The sequence below is a fragment of the Sminthopsis crassicaudata genome, chromosome 5 (assembly GCF_048593235.1).
Source record: "Sminthopsis crassicaudata isolate SCR6 chromosome 5, ASM4859323v1, whole genome shotgun sequence".
NCBI classification, from domain to species: domain Eukaryota; kingdom Metazoa; phylum Chordata; class Mammalia; order Dasyuromorphia; family Dasyuridae; genus Sminthopsis; species Sminthopsis crassicaudata.
In genome coordinates this window covers 90,192,264-90,215,171 of record NC_133621.1, presented here as the reverse complement: position 1 = coordinate 90,215,171, position 22,908 = coordinate 90,192,264, and the positions used below count along the sequence as shown (strand labels likewise).

The 22,908-nt window shown below is 39.7% G+C and overlaps 1 protein-coding gene across 2 annotated transcripts in view; it reads right to left on the bottom strand.

Annotated features, from left to right (window-relative positions):
• Positions 1-16,891, bottom strand: part of WDR86 (WD repeat domain 86) — a 46,100-nt gene extending 29,209 nt beyond the window's left edge. For both annotated transcript variants that reach the window (XM_074267470.1, XM_074267472.1), the window contains exons 1-3: positions 16,788-16,891; positions 15,937-16,195; positions 6,179-6,320 (exon numbers count right to left, since the gene is read on the bottom strand). In XM_074267470.1, coding sequence (XP_074123571.1) covers positions 6,179-6,320; positions 15,937-16,099 — 305 coding nt within the window. In that variant the 5' untranslated portion in view covers positions 16,100-16,195; positions 16,788-16,891. The remainder of the gene's footprint in view (positions 1-6,178; positions 6,321-15,936; positions 16,196-16,787) is intronic.
• Between the last annotated feature and the right edge of the window lie 6,017 nt (positions 16,892-22,908).

Below are 22,908 nucleotides of genomic sequence, written 5' to 3'. Positions count from 1 at the left end.
TGAAAGGATGCCCATCAATTGGAGAATGGTTGGATAAATTATGGTATATGAATGTTATGGAATATTATTGCTCTGTAAGAAATGACCAACAGGAGGAATACAGAGAGGCTTGGAGAGACTTACATCAACTGATGCTAAGTGAAATGAGCAGAACTAGGAGATCATTATACACTTCAACAATGATACTGTGTGAGGATGTATTCTGATGGAAGTGGATATCTTCAACACAGAGAAGAGCTGATCCAATTCCAATTGATCAATGATGGACAGAATCAGCTACACCCAGAAAAGGAACACTGGGAAATAAGTGTAAACTGTGAGCATTTTTTGTTTTTCTTCCAAGATTATTTTTATCTTCTGAATCCAATTCTTCCTTTGCAACAACAACAAAATTCGGTTCTGCACATATATATTGTACCTAGGATATACTATAAGATATTTAATATGTATGGGAATGCCTGCCATCTAAGGGAGGGGGTGGAGGGAAGGAGGGGAAAAATTCGGAACAGAAGGGAGTACAAGGAATAATGTAAAAAATTACCTATGCATATGTACTGTCAAAAAATGTTATAATTATAAAATTAAAAAAAAAAAGACCACAGATTTAGAGCTGGAAGAAATCCTTGAGGTCCTTTCATTTTATAGATACGGAATTTAAGCATTAAAGCCCCCGGCCCAAAGTCAAACTGGCAGTGGAGAGCTAGGTTTCCACTCCAGATGCTCCAATGCCAAATCCAGTTGGAGGGGAAGGGTGGGTGTCCAGTATACTACACCAGATTCCACAATCTGCTCTGAATCATACTTGAACATGTAAATGTTTCATGTCACTGTCAGATTCTTGAGGGCAAGTCTCATATCTTCTTTGATTTCTGGGTCTTTCAGGACTTGCCTACAGCCTGGACAAACACACTTGTTGGACTGAACACAATTACCAAGAAGTGGGGCACTTGTTACCTTTCTCTGTTGTGTTTTTGTATCACTTTGCATTACTGTTTATTATGTTGCCAATTACATACTTCCTATTATATTTAAGATGTGCTTGAGAGTGTTGTTATTGAGACAACTTACTGTAAAGACAGAAGATAACGGACTTACTGAATTCTTTCCCAAGGCTGGTGATGCAGAAGACAAACCAAGCCTTTAAGGAGCTTAGTGGAGTAATGATGATGATGGAGATTGTTAATGTTTACAGAGTATGTTAAGATTTTCCAAACATTCACTAGGATTATTATCTCCTCTTTACAGATGAGGAAACTGAGACAGATCAGTTAGATGCCTTGCCCCTAAAATAGTTGTCAGGATGTGGCTGTGAAGTACTACAAGCTCATCTCAATTAATTCAATGCATCTTGACAAAATTTATTAAGCTATGTTCAAAGCAAAATGCCCCGTGCTGTGGAAGATACAAAGTCTAAATAAAACAAGCTCCTTGTTCTCATTAAATCTTGCAGTCTAGTAAAGAAAGAATGCACAAGAACAGATGTCATAATATTACAAATATGCATTTAGTGAGAATAATAATAAAAGCTAGCATTATATAGTGCTTTAAAGTTTGCAAGGTGCATTAACAAATATTATCTCATTATATGCTCACCACAATCCTAAAAGGTAGAGTCTATTTTGTATTTTTACATTACATGCATGTTTTCCCCCCATTTTGTAGCTAAGGAAACTGCAACAAACAAAAAGATTAAATGACTTGGCTAGGGCAAGGTCTAAAGTTAGATTGGAGTTTAGTTCTTCTAGACTTCCACAAAGGGCAATTTCAATTCATGAAAATTACATTTATTAAGACCCTGCCAATTTGTAATGTGCAAAATTAGCTTTTGTACTAATTAACTATTTAGTTGTAAGCTCTTTGAGGACAGAAACTGTCTTTCGGTATCCTCAGATCTTAGCACAGTACTCCTCACATAGAAGGCTTAATGTGTCTACTGACTGACTGATTATGGAAAATGAATTTTAATTCAACCAAAAGAAAGAGTCAGTTTAGGAGGGGATGTTGAACTCCCTCCCAAAATTCCTTATTACTCAGATGTTCCTTTCACTCACAAACTGCACACTGATTACAGTAACACAGACCAAACAGGGCATTCGCATTATGGAATATACTACTTTGGACTTCAGTTTCTTTACTTATAAAATAAAGGAGTTTGACTTGATGACCAAATGTGTGCTGTCAAATTCAAACAGAAAACAAAGTCCCTAACCTGGAGACCACATATTAACAAGTTTCAAAACATACCATCTATGTTTTATTACATTTTTATTAAGTATATAATACATACATTTATTTATTTATTATTTTGTTAAATTTTAATCTTGTTTGAGCCACTCTTGAGAATGCTGGGGGTGGAGTGTTGTAGAGCATGGGTGAGCACCATGTCTCCAGTAAACATACATGCTAAATAAATGCTTGTTGACCAACTGATCTCCAGATCCTTTCCAGTTCTAAATCCTTGTGAGAATAATAAAATGACATTTTAAAAAATCCTCTCATTCAGGTCCCTCAGTCAGGTAATCTTTTCTCAGTCACTGGAATTAAAAAGTGTATTCGGCGTCAGTCATCAAATGAAACTACCTGTAGTAAGGCTGTTTTAATGATCTGTGATATCAATCTATAGTGTTCTGAGACAGGCAGATAAGAGATAAGTGGGGAGGAAAGGATCACTGATAGGGAGGACCAAAGGGAGACTGGAGACTACTCAAGAAGTTGACTCCCTAGTGCTCCCACCCTCATCTGACATACTTCTTCCAGTGTGCCCAGAGGTAAGCTCAGAGGACCTTGGATTGAGTTCACCTGTAATAGACACAACCAACATCACAACTCACTCCATGTTAGCACGTTGTATTTGAGGACCTCAGCAATCAGGCCACAAGGCTTCACTCCCTACCATAGTGGCCCATACACAGTGGGATGAGGAGGAAGCTCTTTGAGAAGCCCCAAAAGCTCTCAGAACAGCTCTGAAGTGTGCTTTATTAGTTCCACAGTTCTATCTTGAATATTTGAGACCTGATTATCCAGTTGTTCAGATGTCAGCTCAGAAGCATTAATTCATAATCACATCCATTTTTTTTAAAAAGAAAAATCCACTTTCAAAAACTTTAAAATGACAACTGATGATTTCTGAGATTAATTATCTGCTCTGCTTTTCAGAGGGCCAACTAACAATTGGCATGCTGTGACATATTAAATGAAAACCAGCATTTGAAGCAACATTGTCAAAGTTGGTTAGCTGAGAATATGACCTTCTTAAACTGTCCAAATGTGTTTTTCTAACTTCCACATATCTAACACTATCTTGTGTTTCTTCCACAAAAGAAATCCATTTATTTGTTCATTTACTTATTGATTCCTTTAGAGGCAATGTCCTATAATATCTTTTTTAAAAAGTAGATGAGTCTGTATCTCAAAGAGATTATAAAAAATGGAAAAGGACCCACATGTACAAAAATGTTTGTGGCAGCCCTTTTTGTAGTGGCAAGAAACTGGAAACTGAATGGATGCCCATCAGTTGGAGAATGGCTGAATAAATTGTGGTATTGGAATATTATTTTCCTGTAAGAAATGAGCAACAGGATGATTTCAGAGAGTCCTGGAGAGACTTACATGAACTGATGCTGAGTGAAATGAGCAGGACCAGGAGATCATTGCACACAGCAACAAGAAGACTATGTAATGATCAGTTCTGATGGATGTGGCTCTCTTTAACTATGAGATGATTCAGATCAATTCCAATGGTCTTATGATGGAGAGACATCTGCACCCAGAGAGGACTGTGGGAACTGAGTATAGATCACATCATAGGATTTTTGCTCTTTTTGCTGTTATTTACTTGCATTTTGTTTTCTTTCTCATTTTTTCCTTTATTATCTGATTTTTTTTGTACAGCATGATAATTGTGGAAATATGTACAGAATAATTGAACATGTTTAACATAGATTGGATTACTTGATGTCTAAAGGAGGGGGAAGGGGAAAGGGAGGGAGAAAAAATTTGGAACACAAGGTAAATGTTGAAAACTATGCATATGTTTTGAAAATAAAAAGCTTTATAAAAAAGAAAAAATGATAAAATAAAAAATAGTATGAGCTGCCTCTTATAGAAGACGGTCTTCAAGAAAAAGCTTTTCAGAGTTACTGTAGAGATTCTGTATCAGATCAGGTGGATTAAATGACCTCTGAGAAACAGTGAGCAAATATCTGTTTTCCAGTCTAAACTCTACTTCATTTAGATTTCTCTGTTCACTGTTCCACAAAATGAATGTTCATTCTTAACTTTGTTTTCTTAATATTTATCCATTTTCAATAACTGTTCGATAACCATCTCCTCTAGGCAGTTATATGATTCTCCCAGCCTTCTCTTCTCCTTCCTCTGAATTCCTATAGCATAGTCCCTTTCATTTATTACTGAAACATAAATGTTTTGAAATAATAGCTCACAGTTACATAGAGTGTTGTAGATTATAAAGCATTCTCCTTGCAACAATTCTGGAAAGAAGGTGCAAAATATATTGTCCCTGCTTCATATTAACTGAGAAGTCCCTTAGAGACCATTTAGTCCAGTTCCATTTTACAACTGAGGAAACTGAGCCCATGTGAAGAGACACAGCTAGAAATATCTGAGATAGCACTTGGATCCAAGTGTCCTGATTCCAAGTTCTGTGCTCTTACTACTATTAGGCTGTAAGCTTCTGAAGGCAAAAATTCAGTCTTAAAGAATTTCCACACTCTCCTCACAGCAATGAGCACCGAGCAAGGAAGCTATTTGGCAACTAGTAAGTACCTGTTGATTTTAACTGAATGGTGAAGATCTTATGGATTACCCTAAAAAAACAGCTAGGAAAAAAAAAACAACTTCAAACATCTTGGTTTAGGGGGTATTTTCAACAATTAACCAGAGAAAGAATGTTGTGGGTTTGTTTTTTTTTTTAATTTCTTAGTTCCATCTAAAGATGGAACTAAGAAACTTAAAAAAAAAAAAAAAAAGCATTCTTTAGAACAGAAACTCCCACTTCCCTCTTTCTTTCTCCTCCTTCGATCTCCTCCCCCTCCGACCCCCCAGCTAAGCATCAGCTCTCAATTAAGCCACTTCCTCTGGAATTCTGCTCCCACCAGTGGGAGTGCTGGGCTTTCTGTTCCTCTCCCATCCTTCACCTAGAAGCAGGCTGTTGCTGCTTAAACAACTAAGTCAGACATCAAGAGGCTCATAGAATTGAAGGCTCGAGTCTGCTCTCATACAGACAGTTAAATGAGTCATTCAATAAGGCTGACCCCACTCAGTCCCTGGTGACCTTCACTCTAATCTGATTTAGTGTGGACTGTCTATACTAGGTATTGACATTCAGCTCTGGGATGTCTTTCCCATCATTGTGTCATTCCTCTTACTTCATGGTACTTTAAGAAGAAAATTCTTCACAACTACTATGAGATGGGTAGAATACATAAAATTATCCCCATTTTATAGATGGGGAAACTGAGGTTCAGAGAGGTAACTGTGACTTACCCCTGACTAAAGAGTGAATCAAACACCATAGATGCTGTTCAAATCTGGGTCTCATGACTTCTGGTCCAGCAATTTTCCCACTATACTCCACCATACTTTATTATGACTAGATTTTTGCATACATGTTTACCTTATCTCCCCAACTAGACTGAAATGTGGTGGGCTCATGGAATTTAGAGCTGGAAAAAAGACCTTTAGTAATAATTTACTCTATCTTCATTTTATAGATAAGGAAATAAATCCAGAAAGATGAATTTTGAGTTCAAACTAGTAATAAGTAGCAAAGCAGAGGACTTCAGCTAAATCTAATGTTCTTTCCACGACATCACATAGTTTCTATAAACTCTCTCAGGTTAGAAACCTTGTCTTCTATTCCTTTGTCTAAAAGAAGGTAAGATTCTTAAGAGTAGGGACTGTTTTGCTTTTCTTTACCCAATACCTAATACACAGCACAAGTACTTAAATGTTGGTTGAATATGTATTTCCCCCAATGTTCAATATATATATATATATATATATATATATATATATATATATATATATATATATATATATATATATATATATATATATATAAAATAGTATTATACACACAACAGGTGACTTTTGGGATAGCTATACTTGTTCCCTTGTTGAGAATTGGCTTTTATGGGATGATATCAGTCACACAAACCTGTTTACAATCGATGTATGTCCTCGGTAAACAGCCAAACACTGTCCAGTCACCACGTCCCACTTTCGGATGGTGTGATCAGCACTACAGGTGAAGGCAGCTTCATTTTCCAACTGGCAGAAAGTGATATAGCTTTCATGTCCTTTAGAGAAAAGGGAGAATTGGGTGAGAGAGGTGAGAGATATTGACTATCATTTTTTTTTTCTCTTAAAAAGAAAGAGAAAAAGAAACCACCAGGAAAGAGATAGAGAAAGCAAGTGGCATTTTAGGAAAAAACAACAACCCACAATTGACTATGTTGTAATACTGGTTCTATGATGGATCCTTCAGAGGGATCCAGGGACCAGGAAACGAATGGTGACCCTCTCTTACTCCCTTTGGGATAGTTTTTTTCTTTTCTCCTTAACAGCATCAGCATTTGAATATTCTTTTTCTCTCTCTCTTCCTCTGTCTCCCCCTCTATTTTTCCCTCTGTCTTCTTCCCTCTCTCTCTCTCTCTCCCCCCCCTTTTTTTTCCCCTAATCACCTATCTAAATCAAAAGTACCCACAGACATTTTTCCACACCCATTGATAACACTTGACTAGCAATTTAGGGGATAGTATGGCCCTGGCTATAAGACCACAAACTTGGGGAGCACAGAATTACTGACTCACCATATCTTAATAGTTAAAAAGGGTCTTGGAGATCATCTTGTGTAGCTGACTTCATTTTCTAAAGGAGGAAACTGAAGCTTAAATAACTGGTATGACTTGTCTCAGGTCACACAGATAGTTTGGGACAGAGCCAGAATGTCCAGGTTTCTCTTTAGGATTTATTTCCACCACACGATGATGAATAAATGATCTGCAGTGATCAAAGGATTTCTGCACATACAGCTTGTTTAGCAGCACGTGGATGAGATATTTCTGTTCTTTACTGAATTTCCCCCCTTTCATCTGGATGCTCGATATCACCCAGACAGCATCTTAGAACCTCCAGAGTCCAGTTTCAAGCTGCCTGACACATTTTCCCTGGGTTTGAGCTTAGTTACTCTTGGAAGCACTCAACTTCCTGGATTCTGAGAGGAAAAAAACTTTAGAAAAATTTTTTTTTCTATTTCTTTTTTTTTTCTTTTTAAAGAAATGCTCAAATCTTCTTGGACAGCAGATACCAGGCCTCTAAGAAAACAGTGTTTGCAAGAATTAAGTAAACATGTGAGGAAACCCTACAGATTAAGTTTCCCTTAAAATATACACAGGATTAAAAAGTTAAGGGCAAAATGTGCTTGGCAAAACGCAGGTCAGGTTTTTTGTTTTTTTGGTTGTTTTTTTGCCCCCCACCGGCCTCAATGCATTTGCAAAATACTTCAAGACTGTCAACAAATCCTTCCTGAGACCGGATCTGTCCCTGCTCCCCCTCTCCGCTTTCACCCCCCCACCCTCCAGCTCAGTGATCATGCAGACAGTCCCAGAATACCAACAGAGAAAAGGCGGCAGCAACTTTTTTTTTTTTTTTTTTTTTTTTTTTTTTTTTTTTAACACTGTAATGGTGCTTCTCATTAACTGCTTCACAGGAAATGCTGTTTGAGAGAGAATTGGAAGGAACAAAGGACAATCTGTAAACTGGGCCAGTGCGGTGCAAGGGAGTGAAGCCGGAGCCTGGGTTCCAATACCAGCATCAGCTCTGTTACTTACTACCTAAGTGGTCTTGGACAAGTCAATTTTCTAGGCCTCAGTTTCTCCAACTCTAAAATGGGAGGGGGTGTAATTCGCTGCCAGGCAAAGGCTGCCTCCCTGTGGGGCATGCGGCTAGGAAGCAGAGGCTCACTTCCCACCTCTGAGGAGGGCAGTTTCTCATCTATAAAGGAAAGGGTTTGGGTGGCCAGCCTCGAGTTTGGAATCTATGAGCCACAGAATATGTACCATTCTTGGATGACAAAACCCACCTGGGGTCTCAGCTCACAGACCGACCTTGATTTTGCACGATCCCATTTTATCCCCTCATTAAATCAATTAAGGATGCTTGGATTTCTTTCTTGGGGGCTCCCTTCCCCTCGCACTCCCCCTTCCCAGCTCAGCAAACTCTCCCAGTGGTAAAGAAAAGAAACTTCTTCTTCCCAGCCCCCTTCCCACGGCTCCTCAAGGCTGGTCTGGCCATCTGGAAGCGAACCCCGTGGCTGATTTCCTTTGACAAAGCCACCCACCCCACATCTGAAAACAGACCCAGCAATGACTCATGGTTCTGAGGGCTTCAACAATAAGCAGATCCCCCCAGGGCTTAGGAAGATCTTCTAGGAAGCGCAGGGGAAGCTTTGGGGGGAATCTCCGGCTGTGTGAGGGCCTGGCCCGTAGAATGGCAGCATCCATCAGGCTGCGAGACCTGCAGTGACAGAGCAAACTGAGGCACTAACAAGGGATGAGATAAAATAAGCCACTACCCAGCCAGCCACAAAACTGGGTGCACCCCAGATAGAGGGGAGGGGACCAGGAGACAGCAAACTAGAAGAGAATTTTAGGGATCATCTAGTCCAGTTTTGTTTTGCCAGAAAAAAGAAACTGAGGCAGGAGGAGGGGATCATGGGGTTAAAGGACCATCAAAGGTCACTCAGAATTAACTGGCAGAGTAAGGATTCCAAGATGTTTAACCTTAATCCAATCATTGCTCTTTTCACTAGACCAACACAGAGGTCAAGAAGGCAAGTCTTATGTCTTTAGAGGCCTACAAATCCATAAATGTCAATAAGAAAAATAAATGGCTTTGAAGGTTTGGAGAATGCATGTAAAAGGCAGTGACTGATTATATCCCTGCTCAGCAGTTAGGTAGGGCTGATTAAGTGCAAATCAATGCTTCCTTCTTTTTCTTAACTGCTTTGGAAAATAAGTTGGTGAAGAAGGTCAAACTGATACAGTGTGAAAATTGTTTCCTTAAATTTAAACTACTCAAGTGAAAACATCATTATATTATGACATGAGAGATTTTTGAGATTTTGTTTGTTTGCCAAAAGCAACTTTTTTCTCCCTTTGGGTGATGGGAGCGAAGCAGAAAAATGGGTCATTGTGATAGGCAGAAGGGAGAAAGTTCCATAAACTGTGGGTCTCCGAGGATGAGGAATTTGCTGAACCTGTAATCTGTGAGTTGGAATTATAAAGTAATCATACACATAACCATACACACTAGTACAGGAACATGGGTATAGAAATATCATTCCTTCTTAAATTGGGCAAATCACTTAATTTCTGTTTACCTCAGTTCCCTCAACTATAAAATGAGAACCGTAATAATACATCCTTCTCAGGGTTATTATCATGAGGCTCAAGTGAGATATTTGTAAAATGCTTAACACAGTGTCTAGCATCTAGTAGGCACTTTGTAAATAGCATTATTATCAGTTAGCCAATGATGATGCTAATTGTTAAAAAATGGCTGAAGCCCCTCTTTTGGTAGGAACCTATGACTTGTGAATATCACCAATCAATCAGCAAGCATTCATTAGATGCTAATATGTGCTAGTAATGGCTAATTGCTAGACCATGGGGATATAAAGACTAGAATAAAACAATCTTTGCCTTCAAAGAGCTAACATTCTATCACAGAGACAATACACATAATAAATAAATATATTACACGTTAAATGTATGAAATCTAAATTTATGGAAAGATTCAGGAAACCTTCATATTTGATCAGAATGGAGCTTGAGTAGGATTTTGATGGAAACAGAGTATCTGAAGAGATGAAGGTAAAGTGGGAATGTCTTCCAGGTTTGGGAAACAGACAGTTTAAAGGACTGTAAGTTTCTGAGGTAATGGTCATGATGTACTTTGTGTTATACCCATACTCCCACATGTAATATATGCTCAATAATAATCTGTTGGTTACTGAAAAAATGCAGGTAGAAGAACATATTCTTTAAAAAAAATAGAGTAAAAATAGAAGTACAGTTCATCTAGCTTACATCTATCTCAGAAATCAACTCATTGAATAATAGGAGAGTTGATAACACCCTAAGTGACCAACATAAGTCATTGCCTCAATAACAGAATCAATAAATGGCCTTCACTGATTAATTCTACTGTGACATCATTCATGCCTCTACTCTGTCTTTTCATCCTGTCTGCATTCTATCATGCTTCAACATTACTTGGCCTTGTTAAATAAAATAAAGTTATCTTTCACATATTCATTTACTGACTGGCTTGGAAGATCTGCAACAAAGATTATAATATGTGTTGTATCCTCCGATGATGTCTAGTAGAGTGTTCGGTACAAACATTGAGAAATGTTGCAAGCATTAACAAAAATAACATGAACTGGTAGTAGGAGAAACAGAGGCTACAGACTTTCTCGCTGACATTGTCATAGGTTTTTCCTCTTGCCTTCTTTCTGCCTCTGTCACCCCAGAAATGTTCTCACATCTCCCCAACATAATCAGGGAGGGGAGTGGGAGAATTCTCTCCTCTACCTAGCAGCTCATCAGCTGTAAGCCATGGGGAAGTTTGGCCGGGGTTTGTCAGGTCAGCTTTAGTCCAGACTCTCCTCTGCTTGGAACTTCTTGTATCCTAGCCAAATGAACAGTGATTCCCAAGATGGATCTTGTGAGCCATGTTAGGAGAGATCCTGGATTCCTTGGTCAGAGATGGGTGGCAGTCAACTGTATTGCTTATTAAGGTTTTATTATTATTATTGTACATATTTATATCTGGAATATACTAATGTATACATATTACCTCTCCTAATAGAATGTAGTGGAGGAGATAGCCCATCTCACAATAGAAAGGAGTGGGGAGAGCCAGGAATAAAAGGTTCTCCCTTATTCCTGAGAGAAAGAATAGGGAAGGAATAGTTTCATCTTTGTTTTTGCAACTCAATGCCTGGAATATAGTAGGCATTTAATCAATATTTATTGATTGTTCAATTTACAGTATTCACAATCTTTTTCACAGCAAATCTCCTAAGTACATAATAGCTAATATTTATATGGCACTTCATAATGTTTTCAAATACTTTCTCATTTGAAATATAACCAATTTACAAAACAAATCTGATTTCTATAAAACTTTCAGCAACATATCTATAATGAGGTGAGACACAACTGAATTCTCTTTTTATAACAGTGTTTCTGCATCAGAGAGGATGACTAACACCAGAGGGAGATTAACCCTGAGCTGTCCTATAAAAAATATAGGCCTAAAAGGAATTGTTTGGACAATACAGGGTTAAGGTGAAGCATAAAATGCTTATTAAGCAGACTTTGCAAATTATATTGGGTCTTATTTTAAATGCCAACCTCCTAGGATATAACACTTAGTGGATTTTTTTTTCAATAGTATTTATTTTTCCAATTACATGTAAAGATAGTTTGCAATATTCATTTTTGTCAGATTTTGAGTTCCAATTTTTTTCTCCCTCCCTCTCTTCCTTATCTCCCCCCTCCTCTAGACAGCAAGTGATCCAATGTAAGTTATACTTGTACAACCATTTAAAACATATTTCCATATTGGTCATTACAACAAAAGGGAAAAACTACTAGAAAGAAAAAGCAAACAAAGAAGGTGAAAATACAATACTTTAATCCATATTTAGTCTCCATAGCTCTCTCTCTGGATGTGGATCTCATTTTCCATCCCAAGTCTATTGGAATTATTTTGGATCACACTGTATTGCTGAGAAAGCTAAGTCTAATCATAGTTGATTGTTACATAACCTTGCTACATATAAGCTACTGTATCCTATTCTGAGTCTCTATTAATGTGTGCTTAAAAGCTTTTTATTTAGTATTTCCTTTTTTTATAGAAGAAATGCATTGCTGATTGATCAGAGAAATGCAAATTAAGGCAACTGAAATACCACTACACACCTGTCAGACTGGCTAAGATGACTGGAAAAGATAATGATGAATGCTGGATGGGATGGGGGAATACTGGGACACTGATGCATTGTTGGTGGAATTGTGAACGGATCCAAACCATTCTAGAGAGCAATTTGGAACTATGCCCAAAAAGTTGTCAAACTGTGCATACCCTTTGATCCAGCAGTGTTACTGCTGGGCTTATATCCCAAAGAGATCTTAAAGAAAGGAAAGGGACCCACATGTGCACAAATGTTTGTGGTAGCCTTTCTTTTAGTGGTTAGAAACTGGAAATGACTGGATGCCCATCAGTTGTAGAATGGTTGAATAAATTGTGGTATATGAATGTTATGAAATATTACTGTTCTGTAAGAAATGACCAACAGGATGATTTCCGAAAGGCCTGGAGAGGCCTGGAGAGACTTACATGAACTGATGCTGAGTGAAATGAGCAGAACCAGGAGATTATACATGGTAACAATGATACTATATGATGATCAATTCTGATGGACATGGCTCTTCAACAATAAGATGACTGAAGCCAGTTCCAATGATCTTGTGATAAAGAGAGCCATCTGCACCCAGAGAAAGGTCTGTGGGGACTGAGAGTGGATCATAACAGCATTTTTATTCTTTTTGTTGTTGTTTGCTTGCATTTTATTTTCTCTCATTTTTTTCTCTTTTTTGATCTGATTTTTCTTGTGCAGCAAGATAATTGTATAAATATGTATGTATATATTGGATTTAACATATATTTTTTACTATGTTTAACAATTGTATTTCTTGCCATCTAGGGGAGAGGGGGAAAGGGAGGAAAATTAGAACACAAGGTTTTGTGAGGGTTAATGTTGAAAAATTATCCATGCATATGTGTTGAAAATAAGAAGCTTTAATTTAAAAAAAAATACATTGTTGTCCCACACTTCATTCACATTGTATACTGAAGACCTTTCTCTTGACCTCTTCTGAGAAATCCTAGGCATGAGCCAAATAAACTTCAAGTAATTTTCTCCTGGGAGATTGGGGTCACAGTATAAAGATAAAGAGTGCAAGAGAAGGAAAATAACTCTTCTTATTAGAAGCTAAATTTCTCCAGGTTTGAATCTAGCCCTTATATGGGTTAAGAACAAAAAATGGGAAAGCAGCAGGCCCAGCAATGCTTCTCATTTTTATAATTTATGTCTAATATCATTGTTTTTTCCAATAAGATGTAAATTCCTTAATGGAAAGGACATTTATTTTTGTCTTTTTTTATCCTGGTGGCTAATATGGTACTTGGCACATAGCAAATACTTAATGCTTTTTGATTAAATGACTAATATGGAAATGGGGTTTATGTGATTGCACATGTATAATCTATATCATTGCTTATTCTGGGAGGTAGGAAGTAGGGATGGAAAGTATAGAATTTGGAACTTAAAAAAAAACACTAATGTTAAAAATTGTTTTTACATGTAATTGGAAAAAAATTTTATTTTTTAAAAAAATGCTTTTTGATTAATTGCTTAATTTATAGAAGAATTCTCCTTTTTATAGAGTATCTCCTGAATTCATTTGAAATATCCAATTTGCAAAAAAAATTGATTTCAGCATAACATCTTTGTAACACGATTGTAACATGAGATAAAACACAACTTATATACTTTGTTTTTATAACTATCTTCTTCCCAAGGAATTCAAAGGGCAACAGAATCTTATCCAGGTTTCTGATTGGGAGTCTATCTATACTCTGATTCTAGATCCATATAGCCAGGAATTCCCCACTCATCTCTCACTTCTTAACTACCTTGTCTATTTCCCCCCTCCTTTTCACTGTTAACTGCTGCTCTCATAGAATCACAATTCTTTGGGCAGTTGATTACATAACCCATAACTGGTCTCAACACTTTCTATTCTTGGTTAGAAGTGGCTTGTAAAATGGGTAGGCTCTCCAACTCTCAGTCTTCTGGAGTAGTAAGCAAGCATTTCAGTGAATTAATAGCTCAAGGGAAGGCAATGTATCAGAAGTTACCAATTCTCCCATCTTGAGAATCACAGATCAATTCATCTGTATTTATTGAAGGCTTACTATGCTCCCTGAAGCCTGATGAAGTCCGTCTAAGACTTATTTTGTATGATCACCATTTAAGGCTCTACATCTCAGGTGATATCTGAAGGCAGATATCCTTTCTATGATTTCCCACTCTTTCCTTACAAAAGTAACAGAGCACATAGTCTCAATTTCAAGGAAGCATATTCTTTTAAGAAAAAGATTACTCTTTCTTCCTACCAAGTACTCAGCGATTCACATCTATTGTTCCAGGTAATAAAAATTTAGTATTTTCCCCCTTATTGAGCATTTAATGTCCCTTTCACTTTTGAACTCTACCATCAAGAGGAAACATTTAAGAAGGAAAGAATGGCCATTTTTCACTGCTACACATGAAAATTTCTTGTTGAGTAGAATCAGTCCTCAAATTAAGGGCACTGAGGGATTCTGGGGCAGAGATGCTTTCCTGAGAAGGAAGTGTAAGGAGAACAAAGCTGGAGAAGGCAGGTGGAACTGCAGGGTTGTGAATGGAGAGCAGAGGGTGATGAAAAAGGAGACAAGAGATTACTAGGCAAAGGAAGGAGAGAAAAATGGGCCCAGTTTGAGGATCAATGCATTGGAGTTTCCAAAGGGGCACTTTGTGGAATGGCACTACCAGACTAGGTTGTGCCAAAAGTGGTATAATCACCTATAAATGTTACCATTTGCTTTTATGAGAATATAGACACAAAAATAGGTACAGAATTACGTTGGATTCTTAAAACTAGTGTAGAATCTGGAAAATATTTCAGCTTTAAGGAGAGAGTAGACTCCACTGAAATCAGGACTCTCTGGGGTCTAAAGCTTACAGTAAATCAGACTTCTCTTTTGGTTATATAGAAGCAGCTGGTTTTTTATTTCCATTTACAACAAAGTCTCAGTTGTCAATATGAATATTAGCAAATCTCAGCCAAGCCAAAGTTAATTTTCTCATAAGCAAAATGAAAGGGTTGAACTAATTGTTCTCTGAGGTGTCTTCAAGGTCTAAAATCTATTATGTAAGAGATCCTTCTGTAAATTTTGGAGTGGAGAGATATGAAGTGGTAAGGTATACAGAATGAAATATATGTACATATATTTTATTCTGTGCTTATATATGTGTATACATACATACATACATACATATATATATATGTACATATATATGTATGTATATATATAGTGCCTAAAGCTAACCTTTGGAGCCAAAACTCTCCAAAAGAGGGCAGTAGGAAGACAGCAAGATGAAGTGTAGTTTCAATAAATATGAATTAGTAGGAAGAATTCTTTATCTGAAGTTCCCTACATAGAAGATGTTAAAAAAAAAAAAAAAAGCCAGAATTACCACTTGCACACCCTTAGTAATTGACCTTATTTGTTTGGGTTAAAGTCACAGAAGCAGGGGATGTCAAAGCTGGAAATGACTTGCCCAGTGTCACATAGTCAGTTATTGACAAGACTGGGACTAAACTCCAGTTTCCCAATTCCTCCATCTAGTGCTTATTAAAATCCAGTTTGCTGACAATACTCTACGTGGGGGCTCCCCCTCCCAATTACGGAGCCGCCTGATGTCTGTCAGACACATCCATTCCATATAGCCTTCCTTACTCCCCAGGACAGCTTTGGCTGCCTATCCAAAATGGCTGAGTCTACTTTCATGTGTCCATATAACTGTGGCCCTGTTTCAAAAACTCCTTGTAGATTGGGAAAGCCGGAGCGTCCTACTGTCATCCCAGTCTCTGGGGAGACACTATCTCCTGACCCCCGGAGGCTGAAGGGGAGAGAGAGGAGGGAGAAGGGAGAGCCAGGCTAAGGAGCCATGTGGCACCTGGGGGGGGGGGGGCAGGAAGGCCCTGGTTAGGGGAGGAGCAGTGCGCTCTCTACCTTGGAAGTGTCCATGACACTGGCTGTCATCAGTGCTCCAGAGTCGAGCAGTGCCATCCTCGCTGCCCGTCAGCAGCCGCCGACCGTCAGGGCTCAGGCTGAGCCAGTTGATGCCTCCTCTGTGATCTGTGCAGACCCTCAAGGCGGAGCCATTGCCCCCCATTCTGCCTCGCTAAGGAAGGGGCTCCCCAGCCAAAAAAAGCCAGGTTCCTCCAGCAACTGCTTCCAGACATCACCTCAGGAATTATACCCCAGGAGCCTGCAGAAGGTATTCGTGTATAACGCATGCCCAGCCCTGTGGAAGCACCCCGTTCCTAACAAGGGCAGACCCCCATTCTAGTCTCCCTTATCTATACACTCCCCACTCCTTCAAAAACAACAGGAGAAAAAGTCAACCCAAGTGATTGAATAGAGCCGTCAAAACTAGATGCAGATGCAGAAAAATGAGATTTTGTCTCCTCATCTCCTTCTCTGCTCCTCACACCAATTCCTAGGTTTAGGACTGGAATTCATTGTCTGGACAATAACCAAACCCCCTCCCCCACTCCCTACACTTCTCCCTCCCTCCTTTCTCTCCCCTCCTCCCCCGGGAGGAGATCTCTCCTTAGAGCATATTCCTGGTTGGGGACGCCTCCTCATTTTCTCATAGTTGAGCCCACTCTCTGTTACCCTTCCAAGGCTGCTAAAGCCTAACCTTCGACCAGATGGTTTCCACTCCAGGACCAGAAAGTCCGGTGAGAGGTGACTGACCCAAACTCCCCTCGAGCCCGCGCCCCCGCCCCCACCCCAGGTACACCTAAAACCGTAACCAAAGCTTCCAGCCTTATCCCAAGGTGCAGCAACTCACGAACCTGCCCAAAGCCCATGGGGGAAGATGGGGGTCTTTTCTCCTACACTTCCCTAACCCCTACTCCACGCTCAACACACAATTCCTCGTTGTGGAGGGCTACAGAACAATAAAGTGCAGGCTGGCTCCTCCTAGGAGACCACCCCTCAACCTGTCCCCTCCCACTTTTCCGGGACTGCTTCCCCACCCCTATCCCTTACTTCCCAGCTTCCTCCCTCCTGTGGTTCTCAGCCTCTCTGGAGGACCCAACTCCTCCCTACTCCCTCCCCACGCCTGCCTCCTCCCCCGGAGCCAGGCTTAACTCACCTTTGCCCGGGACCCCCAGTCGTCCTCTCTGTCCTCGCTTCTTTCAACGCTCTCTTTCCCTCCCCTCCCCCGAGGAAGGCTCCACGTGGAAACTTTCCTCGACCGCTCTGACCCTTTCCAGGCCACTCCAGCTCGGGCTCCACGCAGCTCCCCCACCCCCTCACCTTCCCCAAAGGCAGAGGTGGGGGTGTCGGTCCTGTCACCCCCTCAGAGGGCAGCTAAACTGAACACTAACCACACCCCCTCCTGCCCTAGGGAGCCGGGGGAGGGGGACGGGCAGCCTTGGGTTAGGCGACACACACACATCCACACTAGAGCTCTTACTGGGGAGGCGAGGAATGGGAGAGCAAAGGGTTATCTTTAGGACTAAGTTCTAAATTCCCTTCCAGAGTAAAATCGAACCCCCTCTTGCTCCTCTAAAATAAAGCATAAACCCCGAATGCTGATGTACAGGCTCCCCAAGAAGTAGTTTTCTCAGACTGCGGCTCCCCACTGGCGGAACTCTCCACCTTTGGAGGACTGGGCTGGAGGGAGGGAGACGCTTGTAGCATGACCCTGACTATCTATCTCCCAGTCTCATCCCTAACACTAAGTTTTGGACTAATTCAGCGGTTCTCAAACTTTTTGGTCCGAGGACCCCTTTCCCTCTTTAAAATTGTTGCCGGCCCCCGCCGCTGGAGTTTTTGTAGGTTATGTTTTCTGTATCTCTGCATTAGAATTTAATCCAGGGGTCCCCGGACTACCCTTTGAGAACAACTGGATTTAATGGATCTCCACGGTCCTTCCTACCCCCAGCACAGGCTGGCTGTTCAATTTCTGCTTTCCTGAGAGTTTGGGGCGCTTACTTTTAGTCACAGGACTAGCACAGCAGTGCCTAGGATTGTGTTACTAGGGTAGTCAATCAAGCTCGCTTTGAAATAGGGAGTCAAAACGGAGCTCCGGGCACCCAGGCCTTTTGTTAGAAATTCCCCCACCCCCCGTGGAGGCTGCTGCTCCTCCCCCCCACCCCAATGGAGGCTGCTGCTCCTCCTCCTTCCCTTCTCCCACTCTCCCCCCTCCCAGGCTTCAAGCTCCATCTGATGTGCCCGCTGAGGTCTCTGCAGGAATCCCCACACCCGGCCACTTCAACCCTCTCCCGGAGTTTCTTGCCCCTGTTTCTTATTAATGCAGCGGCTCAGGGCTCAGCTCAGTCCATCACCCCAGCAGTCAAGGAAGGATGGAGGAAGGGAGAGGGGAGCGGCGAGGGGATAGGTGGGGAGGAGTTGACCCACTCGCCTCAGAATCCCTCTAGGTCCTAGAGGTAGCAAGATTCCCCAAATCTTTTCTAGCCCCTTCCCAAGATCCAGAAAGTAGAGAAAGGTCCATTAAAGGGCCGAGCTAACCTCTTTCCTCAGGAGAAGGTGTCTATCCCTCTTCACAAGAAGATCCTATGGCAAGGTCCTTTGGGCAATGAAGCTTAATCGGCACTTAACGAACTTCAAAGGAAAGAGGAATTACTCAACGAGGAATTTATACCTTGCTAAGCGCTACTTACCGGGAAGGATAGGATTTGAACCTAATCTTATGGGAGTTTACATATTGGTGGTGAAATGAATGCTCCTCCACTGTCATTTATATAGCATCATCTATTCACCTCTTGCCTGGAGATCAGAGCCTTACTTGATTTCCTTTTTCCCATATCATTTTTTTTTTTCAAGTGGCTATCATGCTTTAAATGGTGTCACCTGGTGAAATTCTCCCTTTCTTCAAGGACTAGATCAGGTGCCTCATTCTCCATAAATTCTATCCTGATCCCTCCAGATTTAAGTCCTTCTTTGTCAAACGTCTCACATCAAACGCTGTTTGGATATCTTTACACTTGTATTTGTCTATTTGTCTTATTCCTCCGATGCATCCAGGTCCATCTCCAGGCATCCTGATCTATAGCTGGCCGCTGGACCTGCTTGGCTCTGGAAGAGAAAGTAAGGCTGGTGAATTTGCACAGCCTCCGTCATTTCAATCCAATGTACTTGCATGTCGTGGGCCTCTTTGAGAAAGAACAACTCTACTAAATTGTAATCTCCTAGATGGCAAGAGCTTTTGCTTCATCTTTATTCTTAAAAGTTCTAATTAATACATACTCACCTGAATTAAATTAACACTAGAGGGACTGACATTGAGGAAAACTTCAGAGCACCGAGAAAATGTTTGCAGCAATTGACAAGAGCATGAATGGAAGAGGGAAGGATACACAACAAGGGCATGATAAAAAGCATTGACTTGGGAGTCCAGAGAGCCTTGTTTGTCCTGCCCTGGGGACCACACTCGCCTCATGATTGAGCAGATCGCTTCTCTCTTGACCTTAGTTCCCCCTTGTCAAATGACCAGGTTGGGTAGAAATTAAATGATCCAGGATCCCTTTCAGGTCTAAAACTGGAATTCTAGACTTCAGAACGTAGTTGCTTGTGGTGTCCTAGAAAGAATCTGGAGAGACTAAGGGTCATATCCTGCCTTCAATACCTAGTTGTGTGACCATGCTCACATAAAAGTTTCTAAAGCTCAGAAATAATATTAAAATTTTAGCACAGTGCCTGGCTTAATATATCACTTCTCTATAATGAATAGCAATAGTTTCATCATCAGTGCTCTGAAATTATAAAAGTCATTTTATTGATCATAGTTCTTTCAAAGTTTATGGTATATTATTGTATAAATTGTTCTCCTGATTCTGCTGATTTCATTCTTTGACAGTTTATCAAAATGCTCAAAATTATTCATTTTTATGAGATTGATGTTATGCTATAAATTTTTTTCTGCTCACTTCATTCTGCATCAGTTCATGTGTCTTTTCTGTATTTTTGAGTCATCTATTCTTTCAACTCTTACACTTCAATAGTATTCCATATATATGTATATATCCATCTATATACATATCTCCATCTTTCTATTTAGCTCACTTATTCAACCATTCTTGATTTGTTGGATATCCCCTTGATTTCCAATTTTTGTTTCCGCAAAAAGATCTAGTATAAATATTTTTGTACATAAAATTACTTTTCCTTAAAACAATTTGGAACTGGTTAACAAACAGATTGATGGAACAGATTAGATGTATAACACGAAGTAGTGAAGTTATCTAATACTTCAGTTATCAACAAACACAAAGACAGAATCTATTGTGATAAGGACTCACTATTTGACAAAAATTACTAGGAAAATTGGACAGCAGTATGGAAGAAATTAGAATTAGGCCCACAACTCACACATTATTCAAAGAACCCTCCCTTTTCCCACAATCCTTTAAGTACAATTGACTGCTTATGGCTCTGCAATCATATCTTTCAGATTTTTTTGGGGGGGGGAAGGCAAGGAAATAGTTCACATGAGCCTGGTGCTTTGAAATTATATCTATCCATAGTACCTCTCACCCCAACTTTGTTATGAAGATCTTGAAAAATGCACTTAGGGGCAGCTAGTTGGTGTAGTGGTTAGAGCACCAGCCCTGAAGTCAGGAGGATCTGAGTTCAAATTTGAATTCAGTCACTTAACACTTCCTGGCTGTGTGACCCTGAGCAAGTCACTTAACCCAACTGCCTCAGCAAAAAAAAAAAAATGCACATAAAAACTCTTTGCAGACTTTAAAGTTCTATATGAATTTTTGCCATTATTGAGTCTCTGAGTATAGAATCCAGTGCTTAACTCTGACTATGGAAGTTGAGGAAAGGAGAGATCAGGGTCCCATCAAGGACAAGTCAGGTCAGTGCAGTCAGCATTATATTATGTGTTCCAGTATAATTCTTGGTATATGTGGCAGAATAGCAGCTATCAGCCTACTAATTTTACTGGTATTCTCTGAGGTCTCTTCTATGGCTTCCACTTCAGGAATGTGGCTGTTCTTCCAATATCTCCTCAATTCCATTGTCCATTAACTAAGAGCAGCAATTTATTCAGGCCATTATTCTTGAGTACCACTTTAGTATAGAAAATGAGAGGCAATGTGGTGTGGGACAGAGATTACACAGTCAAATAGAAATGGGATCACTAAGCCATAGTAAAGATTCTAATAGAAGCATGTTGACTTAGAAGATCACATATTAACGTTATCTGTGGACTATTGTATTTTTGTTTTGTTAAATATTTCCCAATTACATTTTAATCTGGCTCAGGTAATACTAGGGAGTGTTGCAAGTCCTTGGGCATTATGTTTGACACTTCTGGTATAATGGGATAGAGAGCCTGACTGGGCCAGAAAGAGCTGGGTTCAAGTCTTAACTAATACCATTGGTTATATGACCCTGGTCAAGTCAATTAATTTCCATTCAATATTCTAGGAAAGCCTCTAAAATTGCTTGGTGTCTGGATCCAGCTCCTCCTTGTTCTTACTTCTCACTCTTCCTCTAGAGGTCTTGTCTAGAAGACCTTCTCTTCTCTATTTTTTGGACAGATTTCTTGCTTCTTACTTTGTGTCACAACAATGATTAAGTCATTGGAGCTTGCCCCATTCCTCATTGTGCTTTTCTAAGCTGAAGTTAGAGCTCATCTTGACCAATGCCATCGATCTTGGAGGGATCCCAGATTAGAATTTTTTATGTACGAGTATGTATTTGCAAGATTGTTCATTATGTACAATGATATTACTTTGAAGGTCACAATGATGAGCCACTGAAGCTCTTTACACATTATTGGAACTTTGCTTTGGAAGCCATCTGGAGGGTGGACTAAAGGAACTGGACATGGGGGCACCAATTGAGACACTCTGGCATTTGACAGACTGGACTAGGGCAGTTATGGTTTAAGTCCAGAAAAGATGAAGTGAAGGTAGAAAAGATAAGACTTGGGAATTGATTAGTCTCATGAGGTCTAGTCATCCTACCAGTCCTGACTCTCCTTAACTCATGTCATCCTCCATCTTTTACACAAGGATGGTATGAGAGACTTAGCCAGATACCCACGCTTAAATCTAGGACATAATATATGCCATATAGCTAGATATGCTAGATGATATATATCAAAAACATTTATATGTCACTAAATGTATATCAAAGATAATATCTTTAATATAAATATAGATACAGGTAGAGATATAGAAAGATATGAAGATATATGTATATATCCATGCCAGACTAATGAATCTTTTCCCTTGGCTAACATGGTGATAGATTGGGAGGTCAGAGAAATACCTCTCTGTATGTGCCAGATGAGACAGAGACACAGAGAGAGAGAGGTGGAGATAGTGACAAAGAGAGAGCAATGTCTAGGTACATACATACATAAGGAGACAACTCTATGGAGAGCCATACATGCATGCATACATGTGGAGGTATGTCTATGTATATAGAGATATAGACATGTGGAAATATAAGTATATGTAGATCTCTCTATCTCTCTCTGTCTTTTTATGTCTCTATATGATTGCATAGATATCTGTGTAGATATATTTCTTTGTGTATGTATGTGTGTATATATAATATGTATATATATAATATATACACACATATCTATATTCAGAGAGGCTTTTATCTGACTTCCCGATCTAGTCAGTCAAAGACAAAGGTATATTAATCTGGCAGGACACTATCTTGATTGAACTTTTCTCCACTACTAATGTTCATAAATCATCCCCTTAATATTACATTCTAGAATTTTGCTAAAAAATAAAAGTCAAGCTCACTGAACTAGAATTTAAGATACAACCTCTTCCTTTTTGAGGCTCTTTCCAAATGGGAAATTTGGCCATCTCCTCTATTTTGGAATATCCATCAACCTTTTCTCTCACCTGAAATATACAAAGGATGGACATATATTCTTTTATCACCTGTTTTCTCCAGCTTCTCTCCCTA